This window comes from Vicugna pacos, chromosome 15, assembly GCF_048564905.1.
Source record: "Vicugna pacos chromosome 15, VicPac4, whole genome shotgun sequence".
Lineage (NCBI taxonomy): Eukaryota > Metazoa > Chordata > Mammalia > Artiodactyla > Camelidae > Vicugna > Vicugna pacos.
In genome coordinates, this window is record NC_133001.1 from 27,519,690 (window position 1) to 27,540,615 (window position 20,926).

At 45.2% G+C, this 20,926-nt stretch overlaps 1 protein-coding gene across 2 annotated transcripts; it reads left to right on the plus strand.

Moving 5' to 3' along the window:
- Window positions 1-18: 18 nt before the first annotated feature.
- Window positions 19-19,626, plus strand: ATP6V1E2 (ATPase H+ transporting V1 subunit E2). Of its 2 annotated transcripts, none has more exons than XM_031672604.2 (4): window positions 19-101; window positions 953-1,024; window positions 12,797-14,071; window positions 18,655-19,626. In XM_031672604.2, the coding sequence occupies exon 4, from the start codon at window positions 18,758-18,760 to the stop codon at window positions 19,436-19,438; it is 681 nt and encodes a 226-aa protein (XP_031528464.1). In that variant the 5' UTR covers window positions 19-101; window positions 953-1,024; window positions 12,797-14,071; window positions 18,655-18,757; the 3' UTR covers window positions 19,439-19,626. The 2 variants fall into 2 exon arrangements, with proteins under 2 accessions (XP_031528464.1, XP_031528463.1); XM_031672603.2 differs by having other exon boundaries at window positions 42-97.
- The last annotated feature ends 1,300 nt before the right edge of the window (window positions 19,627-20,926 follow it).

Genomic DNA, 20,926 nt, shown 5'->3' on the forward strand with positions numbered 1-20,926 from the left:
GCCGCCGCTCGGCCCTGCCTGCTCACCCTAGCTTGACTCCTGGCTAGGGCTGCGGGAAGGGGGCGAAGAGGAGGAGTCGAGGAAGAGGGAGGGGGAGGTAGGTGAGTCTGGGGGAGGGGGCCGAGAGCCGAGCGCTAGGCAGGAGCCAAGGGCTCCTCGCGAAAGTACCCGCAGCACCCAGAAACGTCCAAAGGCCCCGATGATGGGAGAAGACGTGGAGGCCTCTTGGGGAACCACGACCACTCCAGCGATGACGCAATAGTCATGCAAAATTATACATATATATTTAAACTCCACCCGGAAGGCAGGATCCATCCTATCGGCCTCTAAGTGCGCAATATAACTAGAGATAGGGAAGGAAGAAAGGCCCAGAGAGTTAAAAAAAAATTTTTTTGAGGCGCGCCGGGTGATGGGGGAGGAGTGGTGGTGGGTCCCTGAGCTGGAAAGTAGGGGCTCCTGGCTTACTGGTCTCCCCTCCCACCACCACCAACCCATACCGTTCACAGCAGAGCCTGACTCATTTACTGTGAAACTGGTGACTAAGGGAGTTAGTTACAGCTTGAACTACTGCCGCACCCCCCAACCAGCCAGAAAAGGGAGACTGTCTCTTCTGGATGCGGCAGGTGTACCTATGCTCCCCCTAGAGGCGACATTCCCTGAGGCCCCCTTGCAGTCCCAGTGTCCCTCGAAGGTGTTAGGTTGTGATCTCTGAGGAGTGACTGGCCTGGAATCCAGGCGACAACCCCTGCCCTCCTGCCCGGGCAAAGCTTGGAAACACCCATCTGGCCAGGTCCCAATCACTGGCCAACAGTGCTGCTTCTAAGGTTAGGCACTGGGGAAGTGGGCGTGAGGGAGGGGCGTAAGATACCTACGACGCACTCTCCATGTTGACACCACACCTTCCCTCCCCTTGCTGACAGGAGATAAATTGCTTCCTTTCATCGATTCACAGGAGCAGAAGATGCTGTGTTGGGAGGCACCATAGAGGTCAACTGGACCATCTCACTGAGATCTCCCTGAGGTTGTAAGTAAGCAAAATAAGACCCAGAGATGTGAAATGGTTATTTCAAAGGCTTCCAGCAATCCCGGCATTCAAAGACTTGGAACAGACTTTGGAAAATGCTCAGTTATGTCTTCATGCCACACTTTCCAGGCCTCAGCTCTCAAACCCCAAATCTGATTTCTATTGTCCTGGAAGACTTCCTGGATTCTTGGAAGTTCCTTGTACAGTCCCACTGAATGTCTCACCAGACACGTCCATTTGCGTCTGAGCCTGGGTATTTACATTGCTGGCTGCTTTAGATTGTGCAATGAATCGGGAGGGTACTGAATGACAGGTTAAGGAAGGCAGTTCAGTGCCTGAAGTCAGATCTTGGTTCAAGGCCAGTCTCTGCCACTTCCTTCTAGAGAGGAAGAAAGGAGGACTTGCCCCCTTTGCCTACATGAGCACTTCTTCAGGCAGCATTTGTTGGGACTCAAATTCTTGAAGGAGGGCCTGTCAGGAGAGGTTAAGGAGCTTCTGGAGTGCACTCAGCCAGGAGACACTAATTAGCAGTGTGAACTTGAGCATGCCGTCTCTCTTCTCCTGGCCTCAGCTTTCTTATCTATAAAGGTGAATTCATCCACAAGGGTGAGATTAGGGCTCACCCTTGAGAACTCTAGGACCCTTCAGAATGTGTCCTGAGAAATCCTGGTAAAAAGCTTTGGAACAGGGGAGAAGCAGTAGCTGGAGATATGGGGAAGGCCTCTATGGGGGATCACAAGGTCTTTCCAGGGACTGGAGGATGGGGGCTTCCCCCATTCAGGACTCTGGCCTCCCCGTTCGTATGCTACTTTTCAGAGGAGTGAACATTTACTAGGGATCCAGGGAGCTAGAGGATCAGCTCCAAAACCTTGAAATACAGAAGGGACTCCAGATTCTGTATGCTTTGGGAGAAGCTCTGGGAATATCAGAACACTCCAAGTGGGGAACTGATGTCAGATGAATCATGCCATGGTGACTTCATTGGTGATGGTGACCTCATCCTTTTGGCCCATAGAAAAGCCAAAACTGACTGCCTGGAGCGCTTCAAGCTCTGGGCTGATTCAGTCAGTTATATGTGGAGTAGGAGGGAGGAGGGAGGTTATCCTGGATGTCCAGGTCAGCCCACTGATGGGTTAGCCAGAAAGACCAAAGAGATCTCAACAGAAACATAACTTTCCAATGAGCAAAGGAGATAATGCCTCAAGTGGTAAAAAGCAATTCTCAACTTTCAGGGATTTGAAAGACAGAAAGCAACTTTCTTTCTAAGCAAACCATAGGCTCTGGGCTTGCTCTCCTACTTTTGTGTCACCTGCAAATGCCCAAACACACACAGGTCTGTGGGAGGACAGTGGAGTCTCTACTCAGCCTTCTCCTCTACTTCCTCATCTTCCTTGATTCATCCTGTATTTCATTTAACAAGCATCTATGGAGCTTTATTCCTGGGCAGGGGACCAGGAGCTGGGGAGCCACAAACACTGGCAGGACAGACAGAAAGGAACTGACAAGCAAACAGATAATTACCATAGAACGTGATCAGTGGCGTGATAGAGGATAAAGAACAGTCTTCTGGAAGAGCAGGAAGGCTGTAAGTCCCAAGCTCTGGGTGTGCCGAGGAAGAAAGAATTTGCAGAAGGGTGTCATTGGTCTGGGGTTTAAGAGGCTAATAGGAGTAAGATAAGACTGCCTGGGAAAGACAGCCCTGCCCTCCCAGTAAGAAGCAACAGCGCACAATCTCTTGGGAATAATGAGCCATGTAGGGCGGACAGAGTGCAGGATTAGTGGTGCTGGGGAACTAATGCGTATTTAATTGGGAACCATGGAATGCAGCCAGTCCATGGCCCCTGAAAGCCATGTCAAGGGGCCTGCAGGGCCCCCCCACCATGGGCTGGGTAATCTGTGTACTGCACAACGGCAAAGGGAGAAATATGGCCCACGTGATACCCACAAAGCCATGACCCTGGCCCAAGGTTGTATTCTTTGAAAGAAGGGGCAATTTTTTCTTATCACAGATTCGACTTCTGCTTGTCAGACCTGTGCCATGGGGCTGCATCTACCCACAGAGGGGCATCTTTTTCTACTTAGCAAAAGACAAAGGCGCTATCTAGGGAAAGAATGGCTCTGGGAGTGAGGATGTGATGGAGGGAGGAAAGGAGGATTTGCAGAGCATCTGCTGTGCTTTGCCCGACACTGTCCTGGGTACTTGATGTTCATGTATGTAGATTATCCTATTTCACTCCCAAAACACCAAGTAAGATAAAATTTATAGAGTATTTATAGCCTTGTCTATTCAGAACAGCACCCTTTGCTTCTGCTAAATGTTCTTTCTGATTTAATCTCTGTGATCATCTGATTTAAACGGAAGCTACCCTCTTCTTATGTGTCCTGCCCCTGCCCCTGTGGATTAGTCCTGGTGGGGCACCTGATCCCAGATGGGATGATCAGAACCCTTCCTGAGAGGTTTGAATTCTGGATTTGAAACAGGAGTCTCCCCTCTTTTACTAACTAAACGGGAAGATGTGAGCCTGGAGGCTGTGGGTCATTCACATTTCATGTTTCAGACCTTCACAAAATAGCCAATTCCAGGAAATGAAGCAAAAATGCAGAGAGAAACAAAAATGGAGAGGTAACCCCCCTTCCCCAGCCCTGCAAAAAAGGCAGAGACCACACAGGGTATTGGTGAGTTCCTGCTTCTGGTTGTCCCTGAGACCCTGTTGTACTGCTCTTCTTCAGTTGGTCAATAAGTCCCCCTCCCTTTTTGCCTAGTGACTATGGGTTGATTTTCCAGCCCTGGTAACCAAAGGAGTCCTGACTGTGATAGTATCATCATTATAGTTGAGATAGGTGATGTGTGGACAAATTCAGAAGTTTGCCCAAAGTCACACAGCTGCTAAGCAGCATAGCTAGCTTTCCAGGTGACCTGTCTTTGGAGCTCATGCTGTTTCTTTCCCATGTTCCCCATGAAGGAGGCATCAACATTTTTTCAGTAGGGAAATGACAAGTTTTGAGGCGCCTTTTGAGAAGATCACTCTGGGAGTGGTGCAGAAAATGGATTTAGAGGGGATGAGAGTGAAGGCAGAGAAAGTGAGAAAGAGAGAGGTCATGAAGTTCTGAACCAGGCATGGTAGTAAAAATGAAGAGAAGGCCATGCGTAGCAGGGATGTGTTGATGACAAACTCCGTAGGGCTTCGTAACTCAACCTGGGGAAGGGCAAGGCTAACCCTGGGCCTCTACATTATGATCCCATTGACATACTCCTTCTCTCTTTTCCTTTTTAATCATCTCTGTTTTTAGCCTCCCTACTTCTTTGGTTTTCTTCCTCACTTTTAAAAACTTTCCCATCTCCTGTTCGTGCTTAACCATATGACCAACTGCCTAAATAGCACCAAGAGTAGAACCCCAGAAAGACAGTAGGTTTCTAAAATGTGCTTTCTTTCTGTCATTTTGTTTGTGTCCCCTCATATCTACCCCAGAAATGAAAAAATGTATTCCAGTAGATCATTTGATTTCATGGACGGGATTCTTTGGGTTGCAAGTAATAGGAAATGCAACCCAAACTGGCTTCATTACCAATGGAAGTATGTAGATTTCTTTAATCGAAACATGCAGTAGTAGCTCAAGCTTTAGGCATGGCCCGATCAAAACTCTGGTTCTATTTCTTCTGTACTTCTCTCAATTTCCCCCTTCTCTTTGGGTCAACTTCCTACATAGATGGCCTTCTCTCCTGAAAGCAAAATGTACCAAGTCCAGGCATTACCACCCCTAACCACACTTCCCAGGAGGAGGGAGAGCTTGCACAAAAGTCTTGGCCTTCCACTGATCAGATCAGCTGAGATCATCCATGAACCAGTGTCAGATGCTTGTTGCCTTGGGCCTGGGCTACTTGCTGCCCATCCCTGAAACCACTGTGACAAGGGGTTGGGACTGTCCTGATTGGGCCCATCAGGGCCCACCCCGAGGCCAGGATTTTACTTCCACTCAGATTCTATGGTTCCTGCACAGTGGGTGGCAGGGATGTGGAGGAATGTATACTGGGGAGGCAACCAGCAACATCTATTACATCTGGGTTGTTGCTCACCAGTAGAAATTCCTAGGCCTCCCCAGGCTATCCTAGAAATAAAGAACTTGAGGAAAAGCAACTTTCAAAGGAAGATGGAGGTGAGAAGGATCCAAGTCAAACCTATGATTTGCTCCAAATATCAGTCAACTGGTTTGTCAATACATGAGTCCAGGCTTTCTCTGAATCCCTAATTCTTGACCCGTTGGTAGGTACTCTTCTCACACTCCCAAGTTCCTTCTTGGAGTTACTGGTAAGGAGGCAAGATGGTTACCATCCTTTTACCTGGTCCACTCTGCTTGTCTGTGCTGCTTCTTTCCCCCACACATGCCCAGTATCTTCAGGCTACAGCCTCTTCACTTCCCAGGGCGCTCCTGCTTCCCAGACGCCACCTGACCAACCTTCATAGCATCGAGCCTCATGCCCTGCCAGTCCCTCTTTTCCTTCCCATCATTAAACTCCCCACCTATTTTCTTTTCTCTTAGGGTTCAGAGGTAATATACACTACACATTTTTTTTAACCTAAGATGTTAATGGCTTAAACACTGCAGGAATTTCTTAAAGGTCAATGGTCCTTAATGAGCAGAATGATAAATATATCCAATAAATCTGGCTCACATGCTTTTCATTTCTAGTTATGTTTCTAGACTGCATTTAGATGGCTTTTTCCACTTCATTACATCTCCAAAACTCAGAAGTAAGCCTCAGCCTCTCAGAATTTTGGCTTGAGCACCCTTAATAATGTTTTCCCGTCTTCATTTCTAACTATCTTCTGTCACCGCCTAGGTCAAGAGACCAATCACTATAACTGATGGCTTTGCCACCATTGCTGAACCATAGAGCACTTCCTTGGAGGTTGCTGGTAAGGAATACTTATGTAATCTGGAGGTGACCCCCTCTCATGAGCTCCAAAGGAGGCTAGATCACACATCCCTCCGCCAGAAGTGAAATTAATGATTTTATTCCTTGCTTCAGTACTAAGAGTGCCAGAAAACCAACCAAGACTCACTTATGATTGTTCTTCCATAGTGGTTGTTTTGGTCACTGAGTGTCACAACCACATTTTGAATTTGGGGAATCTTCCCCTTTGTGAGTCTTGGTGGGGGAAAAAAAAAGATCATCCCTTGTAGAAGCTGAAAATGACAGATTCTAGCTCTCCTTGTCAGATTCAAGATCTAGAATGACTAGAGTTAAATACAGGGCACACTTTCTCTGGAGGCTGCAGCTTTAGCATTGGGTACACAATTCAGGACTGAACACAGGAAGTGGCACATGAGGATGGGCGGTGGTGTTAGTTGTGGTGTAACTGAGTTCCTGGTACAGAAGTGACTGCTGTACACACTGATTGTCTAGAGTGTGCTGTCGGCAATGATACCAGCAGTGGTTTTCTCATCAGAGCAGGTCCTGAGGCCTGTATTGGGCATGATTCTTTTTAAGACAGTCTTGAGCAGCTTCTCTAGCCCACCTGTGATTCTGTGAGCTATGCATGATTCTTGGAGGTTCCTCCTCTGTTCAGTCGGCCACCGATATCTTCTCCTGCTTGCAGCTCAGCCTTGTGAGAAGAGGTTGGAGGGTTGCATTGCTCTATTGAATGTGCTGCATGCAGAGGGAATAGTGATTCCCACTGCTGCCATACCCAAGTAACTGATACTAGACTGGCCTCTAAATTAGTCCATTCAGGCTGCTGTAACAAAATGCCATACACTGGCTGGCTTATAAACACCAGAAATTATTTTTCATAGTTCTGGGTGATGGAAGTCCAGGATCAGGGTACCAGCATAGTTGGGTAAGGGCCCTCTTCTGGGTTGCAGACATCTTGTAGGGATGGGCAGAAGGGATGAAGGGGCTATGTTGGGCCTCTTTTATAAGGGCACTAATCCCACTCGTGAGGGCTCTGCCCTCATGCCCTAATCACTTTCCAGACCATCACATTGGGAATTAGGCTTCAACGTAGGACTCTGGGGGGACACATTCAACCTATAGACCTTTCTAATGTAAGCAACTAAAAAACTGCACAAAACATAGGAAACCACTGTTTTTAGATATTGAACATAGCAAACGGCTGGGATTCCTGAAAGAAAGGAACAAACGAGTCCAGCTCTACTGTCACTCTAACTTGCTGCTGGAAGTACCTTCTGAATTGCAGAACAGTGTGGGGGAACTGAAGCTGACCACAGTGGCCTTGCCAAGTGAAGAAGGAGATGGTTGAGGAGATTTTTCAAGGCTGAGTACCAGAGAGGAGGAAGTATCACAGTAGAAAAGGCTCCAGCACCATCCTCTTGATTCTGTTGCTAATACCAAGTTGCACATGCATAGAGTGAAACTCCACAACGTTAGGCAAAGAACTACCAGAGAGCAGAGTTGATTGGTTTCCAGGGCTCACACAGGGCTGGGAGAAGTTTGAATTTCAACCAGCCAATGTGAAGAGACCTTGTTGAATTTCCAGAGAAGTCAGTAGAGACTCCAGAAGGGTTTGCATTCATAGAAGGGCTAAATTAGCTCTTGGTGAAAGCAACTCTAGAACCCCAGCCTCATATAGAACAAGTTCACCCGCTATTACAATCACTGGTAGCCAAAACAAATTTCATCATTTTTTTAAAGGACAATAACCAAATATAGACGTGCAGCACTATAAAATTCAGAATGTCAGGAATTACTAGATATGCATAAGAATACGGAAATATAATCAGGACAAAAATCAGGATATAGAAACAAACCCAGAAATGATGGAGATAATGAAATTAGCAGGTGAGGACTTGAAAAGGAATTATAAATATACTCAAGGATTTAAAGGAAAATGTGAACATGGGGAGGAAGGAAATGGAAGATATTAAAAAAAAAAAAGAAGGAACCAAGTCAAACTTCTCGAGTTTAAGAATACAATACCTGAAATGAAAAACTCAATGTTAAGCTTAACAGACAATTAAACATTACAGAAGAAAATATCTGTGACAGCGAAGATATAGCAATAGAAACTGTCCAAACTAAAGCAGCATTTGGCATCTGAATGCATCCCCTGAGCTGAGCACTGGTAGCAAACATTGCTCCTGGTGTCCCTGAGCAAGCAGAGCATCTGAGATCTCTCGGGGCGGTCCCTGACCATGGCTCTCAGGCTGGTAGCTTGGCCAACTGACCCCCTGGGGGATTTCTGGGGCTCTGACTGCTGACCTGCTCCTACCTCCCCACAGGCAACTTGAGGAATGTGGTTCTAGGAAGGGGAGGGTGACTGGCATGGTGTTTTGTAAATGACGACACCTGATGTTCACCTAGCACTTTGCAAAGCCTTTTTACGCCTCACATCATGAGGCTTTGTGTCTTTATCCAGATGGAATTCAGGCAGATTTTGAGCCTTTATCCAGGTCACTCAGCCTGTAAGTGAGAGACATCAGGATGGAAACCTTTACCGTTGAGACTCTGTCTCTAGCGCATTTCTCATGACACCGGGCTATGGCTTGTGCAGACATCGGAGGCAGAGATGCCTCCTGGTTCCTACCCTCAGTTACCATCCTGTGACGTCCTGTGGCCACCCGGCACGTGGGGCGCACTCAATAAATATTAGCTATATAAACTGCTCATACATCATGTAGCCAGAATCTCAAACCACTCCCACCCCACCCCCCCACCTTAGAAGAGGCCTGTTTGAGGGGTGAATACTTTGATAAATGGATTGAGGAAGACCTTCTGAGGGTCTGCTCAAGTAACAATTGATGGGTGCTTAACTGCTTTCTAAGGTGGGTGGATTCAGTTTGAGGTCAGTGGGGTTGAGCGTTCAGGACCACAATGTGATTAGAACTCCTAAGCTAAACCACAAAAAAAACCCCTAATTTTAAAAATGGGCAAAGGGCCTGAATAGACAGTTATCCAAAGAAGATATGCAAATGACCAGTTGGCACATGAAAAGATGTTCAACGCCCTGATCACTAGGAAAATGCAAATCAAAACTATAATGATACCACCTCACACCCATTAAGGAGGCTATGATTAAAACAAACAAACAAACCCAGAAAATAACAAATTTTGGTGAGGATGTGGAAAAATTGTAACCCTTGTTGCGTTCCTGGTGGGATTATAAAATGGTGCAGCCACTGTGGAAAATAGTCTAGCAGTTTCCTCACAAAAGTAAACAGCATTGCCACATTATCCAGGAATTCCACGTCTAGGTATATACCCAGAAGAATTGAAAGCAGGGACTTGAACAGATATTTGTACACCCACATTCATAGCAACATTGTTCACATTAACCAAAAGGTGGAAGCTGTCCAAGTGTCACTTGATAGGGGAACAAAATGTGATATATCCATACAATGGAATGTTATTCAGCCTCAGAAAGGAAGGAAATTCTGCTCCATGCTACAACATGGATGAACCTTGAAGACATTCTGCTAAGTGAGACAAGTCAGTCACAAAAGACAAATATTAAATGATCCGTCATACATGAGGTTCCTAGAATAGTCAAATTCACAGGGACACAAAGTAGAATGGTGGTTGCCGGGGACTGCGGGGAAGAGGAAATGGGGAGTTAGTGTTTAATGGGTACAGAGTTCTGGAGATGGATGGCGTGTCCGTTGCACAGTGTGAAGGTATTTAATGCTACTGAGCATTACTTAGTGGTTAAAATGATAAAATTTATGTTATACATATTTTACCACAATAAAAGAAAAAGGACAAATGGGATTTTACTTTTAAAATGGGATTTCCAGCTTCTCTAAAATACCAGGTCTTACGCTCCCAAGTCCCTATTTCCTAAGGAGGCAGATGCCTGGACCCTTTAAACAGGGATGAAATGGAAGGGCTTTTTTGTGGGGCTGAGGGGAAACCACCACTGAAAACCTTTGGCTGTGCAACTTTGTGGCAAATTGCTCTTGGGGAGAACTTGACTTCTTTGAAATAAGTAACCTTGCTGCAGATGTTTGAAAAGGAGAAATAAAGCTGTGAGTTCACATAAATTATTTTGGGAGAAATGTTTCTGACCCTGCCTGGTTCTCTTGTTTATATTACCTGTGGGTATTAGCTTTCTCCAGCCCCAACTAAAGGCCGCTTTGCTACTGGGATGGAGTTCTTAGATTAAAACTGGACGTGGCCCATTAGTCATCACCAATTGAGGCAGAGATACAGCTTTGTGGGCACTTTTGATTTCTGCTCTGGGTGTCTTCTTTTACTTCCAGGCCAGATGAACTCTCTGGCTGTTGCCTTCTCTCCCCACAGCTTGCTCTGTCAGGAGCAGGGTGCACTGGCCTCCTTTCCCACACCTTCACCCTGAGCAGAGCTGCTCCTCCGTATGAGGGGGGCGCTGCAGCAGGGGTGTTGCCAAGTGCCCTGAGTCATCAAACCTGACGGCTGTTGTACCACGTTTCCTTGTACCACATCCCAGGCCTCTGTTCTCGCATTCTTGTCCAAGTCCTCATCCATGCAGTCTGAACCTGGCATTCGCTTCTGCCAGACTCTCCTGCCTCCACCAGCATCAGGCTAATGTTCCTAAACCCAGGTTTGGCCAAGTTACATCCCTGCTGAGTAGACTTTGACGGATCTCCTTAGCCTAATGCCTCAGCTTTCAGTCTGATATTTCAAACTTTCCCTAGTTGAACTCCAACCGTCTTTCTAGACATCGCTCACTCCCACTGCCCCTGCAGGCCTGTCTGCTCCTTCCAAACCAATCTGTTCTCTGCACTCAGACCTCCTACACATTCCCACAGCATTCTCCCCATCTAGATGGTCTCACTCCTCCTGCTTCTCAGAGTTGTCCATCCCTCAATGCCCGTCTGTACTTCTCCCTCCCAGGGTTGGTTGACACCTTGCCCATAGGACCACTCTTTCAGCTCAAGCTGGCAGCTGCTCAGCCTGTGTCCTCTCCTGGCTCTAATCCTGTCCCATGTTGGGTGCCAGGTACCTTTCCACATTTTTGAACCAAGGAAACCCCAAGGCCTTGCTTCGAGTCAGGTAATCTGTAACAACTTGATCGATTCTTATCTATTTGGATAAATCCTCCTCAATGAATGCTGCCAACTTGCTACTTGTTGTCGGTGACCTGCCTCCAATGAAAGCATCTATTGTCACTGATGGTGTGTCTCAAACCACCCCCTACAGGCTTTACCTGGCAGCAGAGCAATACATTATGAAAGAGCCTACGGTGAGCTTGGGAGGGGGTTTCAGGGACTGGATTCCTTCATTCACGTAGCTTTCTTGAAATGGCTGATTTCTAACAGACCACACTATGGTGTGATTACCTGTTAACCTGTTCATCTCCCCCTTGACATTGTGGTTGTGGGAGGCAGAGCTGGTATCTGCCTTGTTCTCTGCTCTATCTCCAGTGCCTATGCAGTGCCTGACGTATAGTAGATGTTCAACAAATATCTGTTGAAGGACAGAAAAGGGTCTGCCCCCTTCCCACGTGTTTAGTATTTAAAATCCCCCAAAGGAGTCATAGTTCTTCTAAACTTCCTCACCCATTTCCTGGGCCCTCCAGCCTCTGGAAAGCCCCTTCCCTCCCTTACCCTGCAACCTCTAAGTGTCCAGTGGCCCAAGTTTGGTGCTGCTTCTCTTTTGGCTACGAGTGTCGAGCCCACACCCAGACACGTCTGCCCTCAGACTCAGTTACAAATCCCAGCTGGAAGGAAGAACAGTTGTTTCAGGGTCTCGGCAGGACTCCGGGCTGACAGACACATTTTGCGCACCAAGCACATCTGCCTCCCCCTCCTCCCTCTCATGGTGATGTGGATCCCCCACGGTGCACACAGGTTCACATAGGCGAGGACCCTGGAAGAGAGATCTCCAAGCTCACACTTCCTCTAAGGACCCCTCCTATGCCCACGGATATAAAATCATCAGTTTTGAAATTTCTTCTTCCCGAAGATCATAAGGAGGGGCTTCTAGGGATGTTAGCAGTGTCCAGTGTCCTATTGCTTGACCTGGGTGCTGATTACAGGATATTTGCCTCATCATAATCCATTCAGCCATTCACTTTCCTGAATGAGTATTACATTTCATGATAAAAAAAAAAGCCCCCTCTGCGGTTCCCACCCTGTACCCAGGACAAGCCCTTAATTCAATCAATTCATGTTTAACTTGCGCCTGTCTACATCTAACCCCTGCTGAAAAAGGAGATTCTTGTCCTCAAGGAATTTCCTGGAGGGAGCCAAGTAATGGGAGCATCAAAAGACACAGAATCCAGCTCTGAATTATATCTGGAAAATAGGCCATGCTGTCATTATTTTGAGGAGGAGTCCAGAGGTCAAGGAGGTGGTTGGGCTCCAAGTGGGCTGAAGACGCGGGTGGGCTTTAGATTGGCAGAGAGACACCGAAGAAGGCATCGTAGCGGGGAGAACTGTAAGATCAAGGGCTGTTGGGGGTGCTGAGCCTGATGTGTCAATGTAGGGGGGTTGGGTTGCAATGAAGAGACCCTGGTAGTGAATAGTTTATGGGAGTGAGACTGTCTTGGAGAGTTTCAGATACTGCTCCCAGCCCCAAACATTGGCAAGGTGGATGCCACTCCCAGGGCAACCCTGCCTCATTGGAATGGAGAGTCCTGGGCCCTCAGGCAAGAGCAGATGCATGTGTGTTTCACATTTCTTAGTTTGTTTTGTTGTTTTGTTCAAGCCACAGGCCCATGTGGGCTCCTAATCCCCATCCCAGACAGACAGGAAGTTACATCTGCCAGACGCATTACGTGGGCACCCGCATTCCTGCAGGGACAATTGCTTAATCCCTGACTTTTATCCCAGCCCCACCCTGCAGCTGCCTTCCAGCCTCAGCACTGATAAAGTGATTGGAAGTGGAAGTGCACCAAGGAAGCAGGAGAACTCAGGACTGCAGATTCGGGGACGGTGTGCCAGGCTGCGAGATGACTCCATCCCACTCCCCAGCTCGAGAGCCCTGGAATTCCCAGACTTCACCCACCATCACCAAGGATGTGGCTGGCCACCTGAGACCATGGGTGAAAGTGCCAGGAAGTTTTTGGGAGGTTCCCAAACTCCATGCAGGGCCACTAAGTTTAACATGAGGCAGCAAGACCAAGATGTGTTTCTACTTACTTTAGGGAGTGGAAATCAAATCAGTCCTAAGTACTCTGTACACACAAAGAGTGACTGTGATGAAGAATGAGGCTTAAAGCGGAGGAGAGGAGCTGTAATAGGAGGAAGAGGAGGAGGAGGAGGAATGCTGCTGCTGCTGATAACTACCAAGCATGAAGACTGACTTTGTGCTTAGCATTATGCTAACCATTCACTTCTGTCATTTAAGCCTCACAATAATCCTATGATGCGGATGCTATTGTTTCCATTATACAGATGAAGAAACTGAGGCCTTGAGGAGTGAACTGCTTTCTTAACGTTATACAAATGCTAAGTGCAGAACTGGGATCTGAATTCCAGCAGTCTTACTCTAGAACCGAGACTGTGGAAGCTGGAGAGGCCTACCTAAGCCCTATCTGGGCTTGGAGAGAATGTCCTCCGTCACCGACTGGAGCACGTCAGCCCTGGTGGCCGATGTCACACTCATAAAGACCACCTGGCAAATTTCCCTTGCTCTGGTTTCTCATGAAACAACCTTTGGATTTGGCTTCCCATGCGATTCACATACAAGGAAAGAAGGCCGTGACCTGCCAACATGACAGCTGTATTTTTCATCAGTAAGTTAATAAACTGGCTGCCTGGGTTCACACATGTATTTGTGTCTGATGGCTTGGTTAATGTGAGCCCACCCCAGAGCTGAAGCCCACCGTGTGCCAACTGAATTGAGATTCTGGGCATGCAAGAGTAGCCCCCAGCCGAGGCCTGTGTGCCAAGGAAATTCCTCTTGGCCTCCTCTGGGTCAGCTTGGCTTGCCTTCCTCAGTGACAGCCTGGCTCTTTGGATTCAAGCTGCCTGGTCAGACTGCGAGGGTCATCTGCAGAAAGAAAGAAGCCACAGTGCCAGGTTCCAGTGCGCGTTCCAAGTTCCACATTCTGTGTACAGACGCCTGGCGCCAGAGCAGAGAGGCTGGCTCTTGGCAGGGGACTGGTAAGGATTCGTCTGGTACATTTTTTTCCTCTACACACTTAACCTGGGGCTTCCTGGATCTCCCACTCTCTCTGCTTTCATTCACAGTGGCTCCCAACTGCTGACCAGCAGGGTTACTCATGGAGCCCTTTTTTAAAAAAAGATACTTAATGGACTTGGGTTATTTAGGAGCAGAGCATGTTTTGCTCTGTTTACAAAAGTGCAGTTTAAGAAAAACTACATCCTAAAATAATGGGGAAGGGTTGGGCTAAATCATTTTCTTTTTAACTTCTGGTGTAAGATTTGTAAGGTTGAACGCAAAGTCTTGGTCTTTGTCACAAACACTGAGTTGTTTTTCCGTCAAGCTTGGTGAGTGGTGCATCTTTTGGGGAGAGCATTCTCTCTCTGCCCCCTCCCTTAATGAGGTACTGGGGATTGAACCCAGGGCCTCATGCACACCAAGCACATGCTCCAGCACTGAGCTGTACCCTCTAGCCTTCTTTTATTCTTTAATTGTAAAAAATATGTAGCATGAAATCTATCCTCTTAAGCTTTTAAGTCTACAGTACAGTATTAGCTCTGTGTACACTGTTGTACAACAAACCTCTAGGACTTTTTCATCTTGCATGATTGAAACTCTATACCCATTAAGCAGCAACTTCCTAGTTTCCCTCCACCTAGCCCTTGGCAACCATCATTCTATTTTATGCCCCTATGAATTTGACTACTTTAGATACTTCGTTTAAGTATTATCATGCAATATTTGTGCTGTGACTAGCTTATTTCACGTAGTATAATGTCCTCAGAGTTCATCCAGGATGTAGCACATGACAGAATTTCCTTGTCATATTTAAGGCAAAATATTTCGTTGTATGTATATGCAACACTTTCTTTATTCATTCAATCGTCAGTAGGCACTTAGATTGTTTACACCTCTTGGCTGTTGTGAATAGTGCTGCAATACACATGAGAATGCAAATATACTGAGATCCTGTTTTCAGTTCTTTTGGATAAATATGGAGAAGTGGACTGTTGGATCATATAATAGTGTTTAATCCATTTTGAGTTGATTTCTGTATACGATGCAAGATAAGGGTCCAATTTTATTTTTTTGCATGGGGATATTTAGTTTTCCTAGTACCATTTGTTGAAGAGACTATCCTTTCTCTATTGTGTAGTCTTGGCATCCTTGTTGAAGATCATTTTACTGCATTTGTGTGGGTTTATTTCTAGGCTCTCTAGTCTGTTATGTTGATTATCTGTCTGCCAGTACCAAACTGTTTTGATTTCTGTAGGTTTGTAATATATTTTGAAGTTAGGAGTGTGAGGCCTCCAGTTTTTTTTTAAACATTTTTTATTGATTTATAATCATTTTACAATGTTGTGTCAAATTCCAGTGTAGAGCACAATTTTTCAGTTATGCATGAACATATATATATTCATTGTCACATTTTTTTCTCTGTGAGCTACCATAAGATGTTGTATATATCTCCCTGTGCTGTACAGTATAATCTTGTTTATCTATTCTACAATTCTGAAATCCCGTCTATTCCTTCCCACCCTCCACCCCCTTGGCAACCACAAGTTTGTATTCTATGTCTATGAGTCTGTTTCTGTTTTGTATTTATGCTTTGTTTGTTTGTTTGTTTGTTTGTTTAGATTCCACATATGAGCGATCTCATATGGTATTTTTCTTTCTCTTTCTGGCTTACTTCACTTAGAATGACATTCTCCAGGAGCATCCATGTTGCTGCAAAAGGCATTATCTTGTCGGTTTTTATGGCTGAGTAGTATTCCATTGTATAAATATACCACATCTTCTTTATCCAGTCATCCATTGATGGACATTTAGGCTGTCTCCATGTCTTGGCTATTGTAAATAGTGCTGCTATGAACATTGGGGTGCAAGTGTCATCCTGAAGTAGGGTTCCTTCTGGATATATGCCCAGGAGCAGGATTCCTGGGTCATACAGTATGTCTATTCCTAGTCTTTTGAGGAATCTCCATACTGTTTTCCACAGTGGCTGCACCAAACTGCATTCCCACCAGCAGTGTAGGAGGGTTCCCCTTTCTCCACAGCCTCTCCAGCATTTGTCATTTGTGGATTTTTGAATGATGGCCATTCTGCCTGGTGTGAGGTGATACCTCATTGTAGTTTTGATTTGCATTTCTCTGGTAATTGGTGATATTGAGCATTTTTCCATGTGCCTATTGGTCATTTGTATGTCTTCCTTGGAGAATTGCTTGTTTAGGTCTTTTGCCCATTTTTGGATTGGGTTGTTTGGTTGTTTCTTATTAAGTTGTATGAGCTGCTTATATATTCTGGAGATCAAGCCTTTGTCAGTTTCATTTGCAATAATTTTCTCCCATTCCGTAGGTTGTCTTTTTGTTTTACTTATGGTTTCCTTTGCTGTGCAGAAGCTTGTAAGTTTCATTAGGTCCCATTTGTTTATTCTTGCTTTTATTTCTATTGCTTGGGTAGACTGCCCTAGGAGAGCATTTTTGAGATGTATGTGAGATAATGTTTTGCCTGTATTTTCTTCTAGGAGGTTTATTGTATCTTGCCTTATGTTTACGTCTTTAATCCATTTTGAGTTTATTTTTGTGTATGGTGTAAAGGAGTGTTCTAGCTTCATTGCTTTATATGCTGCTGTCCAGTTTTCTCAACACCATTTGCTGAAGAGACTGTCTTGTGAGGCCTCCAGTTTTGTTCTCTCTCAGAATTGTTTTGACTGTTCAGGGTCCTTTGTGGTTCTGTATGAATTTTAGGATTGTTTTTTCTGTTTCTTCAAAAATGCCATTGGGACTTTGAGAGAGATAGCATTCTATTTGTAGATCACTTTGGGTAGTATGAACAGTATTTATTTTTGTAATCCATGAACACAGAATGTCTTCCTATTTGTTTGCATCTTTAATTTCCTTCAGGAGTGATTTGTAGTGTTTACAGTACAATTGTTTAGCTTCCATGGTTAAATTTATTCCTAGTATTTGTTCTTTTTGATGATATTGTAAATGAATTGTTTTCTTAATTTTCTTTTTGGATTATTTATTTTTTAGTGTATAGAAACACAACTAGTTTACAAAAATCATTGTTAGTTTTGTATCTTGCAACTTTGCTGAATTTAAGTTCTAACATTTTGTGTGTGTGTGTGAAATTGTTAGGGTTTTCTAGATATAAGATCATGACACTTGGGAATAAAGATAATTTTATTTCTTTCTTTCCAATTTGGATATCTTTTATGTTTTTCTCTTGTCTAATTGCTACAGCGAGGACTTCCAATACTCTCTTGAATAGAAGTGGCAGGAGTGAGTATCCTTGCCTTATTCCTGGTGTTAGAAGAAAAACCTTCAGATTTTCACTGTTGAGTATGAATGATTTTAGCTGTGGGCTTTTCATATGTGACCTCCATTATATTGAGATAATTTCCTTCTATTCCTAATTTGTTGAGGATATTTTGTCAAAAAGGTTTAATTTTGTCAAATGCTTTTTCTGCACTATTGAGATGATCATGTGATTTTATCTTTCATTCTATTAATGTGGTGTATTGCATTGATTGATTTTTGTATGTTTGACCGTCCTTGTATCCCAGGGATAAATCCCACTTGGTCACAGTGTATGATTCTTTTAATGTGCTATTGAATTCAGCTTGCTAGTATTTTGTTGAGGATTTCTGTATCTATGATCATTAGGGATAGTGGCCTCCAGTTTTCTTTTCCTGTAGTGTCTTTTTCTGGCTTTGGTATCTGGACAATGCTGACCTCTTAAGATGAGCTTAGAAGTGTTTTCTCCTCTTTAATTTTTTGGCAGCATTTGTGAGGAGCTGGCATTAATTTAAGCTTTTTGTTTTTGTTTTTAGAATTGTCCAGTGAAGCTATCTGGTCCTGGGCTTTTTTGTTGTCGTCGTTGGGAGGTTTTGACTACTGATTCAGTCTCCTTACTAGTTACAGATATGTTCATATTTTCTGTTTCTTTATGAGTTGGTCTTGGTAGGTTGTATGTTTCTAGGAATTTATCCATTTCTTTTAGGATTTCAAATTTGTTGGTGTCTGATTTTTCATAGCCTTAGAATCCTTTTTATTTCTGTGGCATCACTAATAATGTCTCCTCTTTCATTTCTGATTTTATCTATTTGAATCTTCTCTTTTTTTCTTAGTTTAGCTATAAGTTGTCAGTTTTGTTTATCTTTTCAAAAACCAGCTCTTAGTTTTATTATTTCTTTGCATTTCTCTATTTCATTTATTTCTCCTCTAGTCTTTATTATTTCCTGCCTTCTCCTAATCTGGGGCCTAGTTCTTCTTTTCCTAGTTCCATGCTCTCAGCGTGCTGTCTGTGTACTGAACCATCACTGACTAGATATCTTCTGGAGGTATGCCCTAATTGTCTCATTATTATTGATGACAAAATGGTGGTGAGTGTAGTGGAGATGGATCTCTGGAAACACAGGTTTGAGTCTCTGTTCTTTTACGGTTGGACCTTGGACAGGTTGCTTTTCCTTTCTGGGCCTCAGTTTCCTTTTCTGTGAAATGAGTCATGAATAGAAGGTCTCTATAATCCTTCCCTTTGGATTCTGACTGTCTCCTTCCTCCTCTCATGCACGCCACAGCTCAGAAAGTGGAACTGTGGAGACACTCCTGAAACTCTGCCCTAAGTCAAAGGAACCAGAGGGTCCACCAGTTCTCCCCCCGCCTCCCTTTCCAAGAGCAGCCATGGCCCTGAGTGATGTCGATGTGCAGAAGCAGATTAAGCACATGATGGCTTTCATTGAGCAGGAAGCCAATGAGAAGGTAGAAGAAATAGATGCCAAGGCTGAGGAAGAATTCAACATCGAGAAAGGACGCCTTGTGCAAACCCAGCGACTCAAGATTATGGAGTATTATGAAAAGAAAGAGAAGCAGATAGAGCAGCAGAAGAAAATCCAGATGTCTACCATGAGGAACCAGGCAAGGCTGAAAGTCCTGAGAGCCCAAGATGACCTTATCTCAGAGTTGCTGAATGATGCAAAGCTGAGACTCAGCAGGATTGTGGCAGATCCAAAAGTCTACCAGGGGCTGCTGGATAAACTGGTGCTCCAAGGTCTGCTCCGACTGCTGGAGCCCGTGGTGATTGTGCGCTGCAGGCCACAGGACCTCCTCTTGGTGAAGGCTGCAGTGCAAAAAGCCATCCCCCAATACACGGCAGTTTCCCACAAATGTGTGGAAGTCCAAGTTGACCAAGGAGTGCAACTGGCCACAAATGCAGCTGGAGGTGTGGAGATCTACAGTGGCGATCAGAGAATAAAGGTCTCCAATACTCTAGAAAGTCGCCTGGATCTCTTATCCCAACAAAAGATGCCAGAAATACGAAAGGCCTTGTTTGGAGCCAATGCTAACAGGAAGTTTTTTATATAAAGCTCTGGGAAATGACGTTTATGTTGAACTTCTAAACCATAAAAGCATAAGTTATTAAGGCAAAGGAAACTAGTAATATTTCCAACTCTTTTTTGCTCTGGTATTAGTCTGTCCTCGTGAAATACCCTTTGACTAGCTAAAGGCACTATACTTTGGAATAAAGCCTGGCTTATTACTTAAAAACCTAATTCCAGTTTATCTATACCTACCACCACTTCTGGTCAGATCTGCAGTCTGGGTTGAAGGCAGTAGAGACATCGGCTCTTTAGCTCGTCCTCCGGGTGAGATGTGAATGGTATTCTTGACCTGAGTCTGAGTGTTCTGAATTTTGTTAATATGTATGTGAAGTGTTTTTTATTCTTTTTTCTCAGCTTCTTGTACTTACGTGATTTAGTGAGGTTCAGCACTCTTCTTTGTGTGTACAGGGCCAACTTCATGGGCATATGATGCGCACAGTCATACAGGGCTCCATGATCGGAAGAGCCCGGCACTTGGGATTAACACTCTGTAGCCACTGCCTTAAAATTCTTAATTTTAGCTTTGAATGTGTGCTCTGTAAGTGAAGCTCAGTGGGACTTTGGAGCCTGTGCCAGAGACTTGGGCCTTGGCCCATGTGTAGAACCAACTCCTGAAGCCTACACATCTCCCTGGGATGGGTTCTTGGCCACCCATTTCCCAGCTCCCTGGTGCCCCAAGACCCAGCCTTTCCCTCCCTCACCCAGTGAACATTGCTGCCCTCTGCCCGTGGTGAGGGCCTGATGTGCATGCTGGGAGGGTCAGGGTGGGGTGTGTATGCTCTGCAGGGTCTTAGGGCTGGGCATGATGGTGGCCGTCTCTGCCTCACATGGACAGCTCCATGGCACTTTCAGCTGGTTATTTGGTGAGGGCGGGTCTCTCGCCCACCAGATACTGAGCACTTCTCTGGAAGTTTAAAGACCCTGCGATTCACCTGTCTTGCTGTGGGTTGGGTCAGCCAGCCTACTGAAGTGGGAGATATCCGGCTTGACTTCCCTGACCCCAGCCTGGGCACGGCATATAGATCTGGGGGCGGGTGGGAAGGAGGGCCCAGCAGTAGTCAAGGTTGCTGGGCCTGAGTCTCAGGGCAGGACCTTCAGGAGCTTATGAGGATCTACACTTGCAGTGTAAAGTATCCCGTGCCCGATGGAGTTCTCCACTAGACAACTCAGCGCCCGGGTGGGGGGCTCAGGCTCATCTCGTGTGGCCTGCTTGATGCATCTTCCAGGAGAAGCCAAGAAATACAGGCATTTTTTACAGTCTCCATCTGGGCAGTGCACAAAAGAGAAATAAATGATAAAATTCATGCTAAGGATTTTAAATTGTAATTTTTGTCCACTTAGACATTAAATAGCGAATAAATACCATGACAAGCCAGAAGAGAGACTGCCGAAGAAAAGAGAAAGCTTTCAAAGTATTTTAGTACCTTTACCTGTACTTTTTGAACAAAAGATTCCACATTTTCATTTTACA

Coding starts and splice junctions, on each gene's coding strand:
- ATP6V1E2 (XM_031672604.2), top strand. CDS start 18,758: ATGGCCCTGAGTGATGTCGATGTGCAGAAGCAGATTAAGCACATGATG.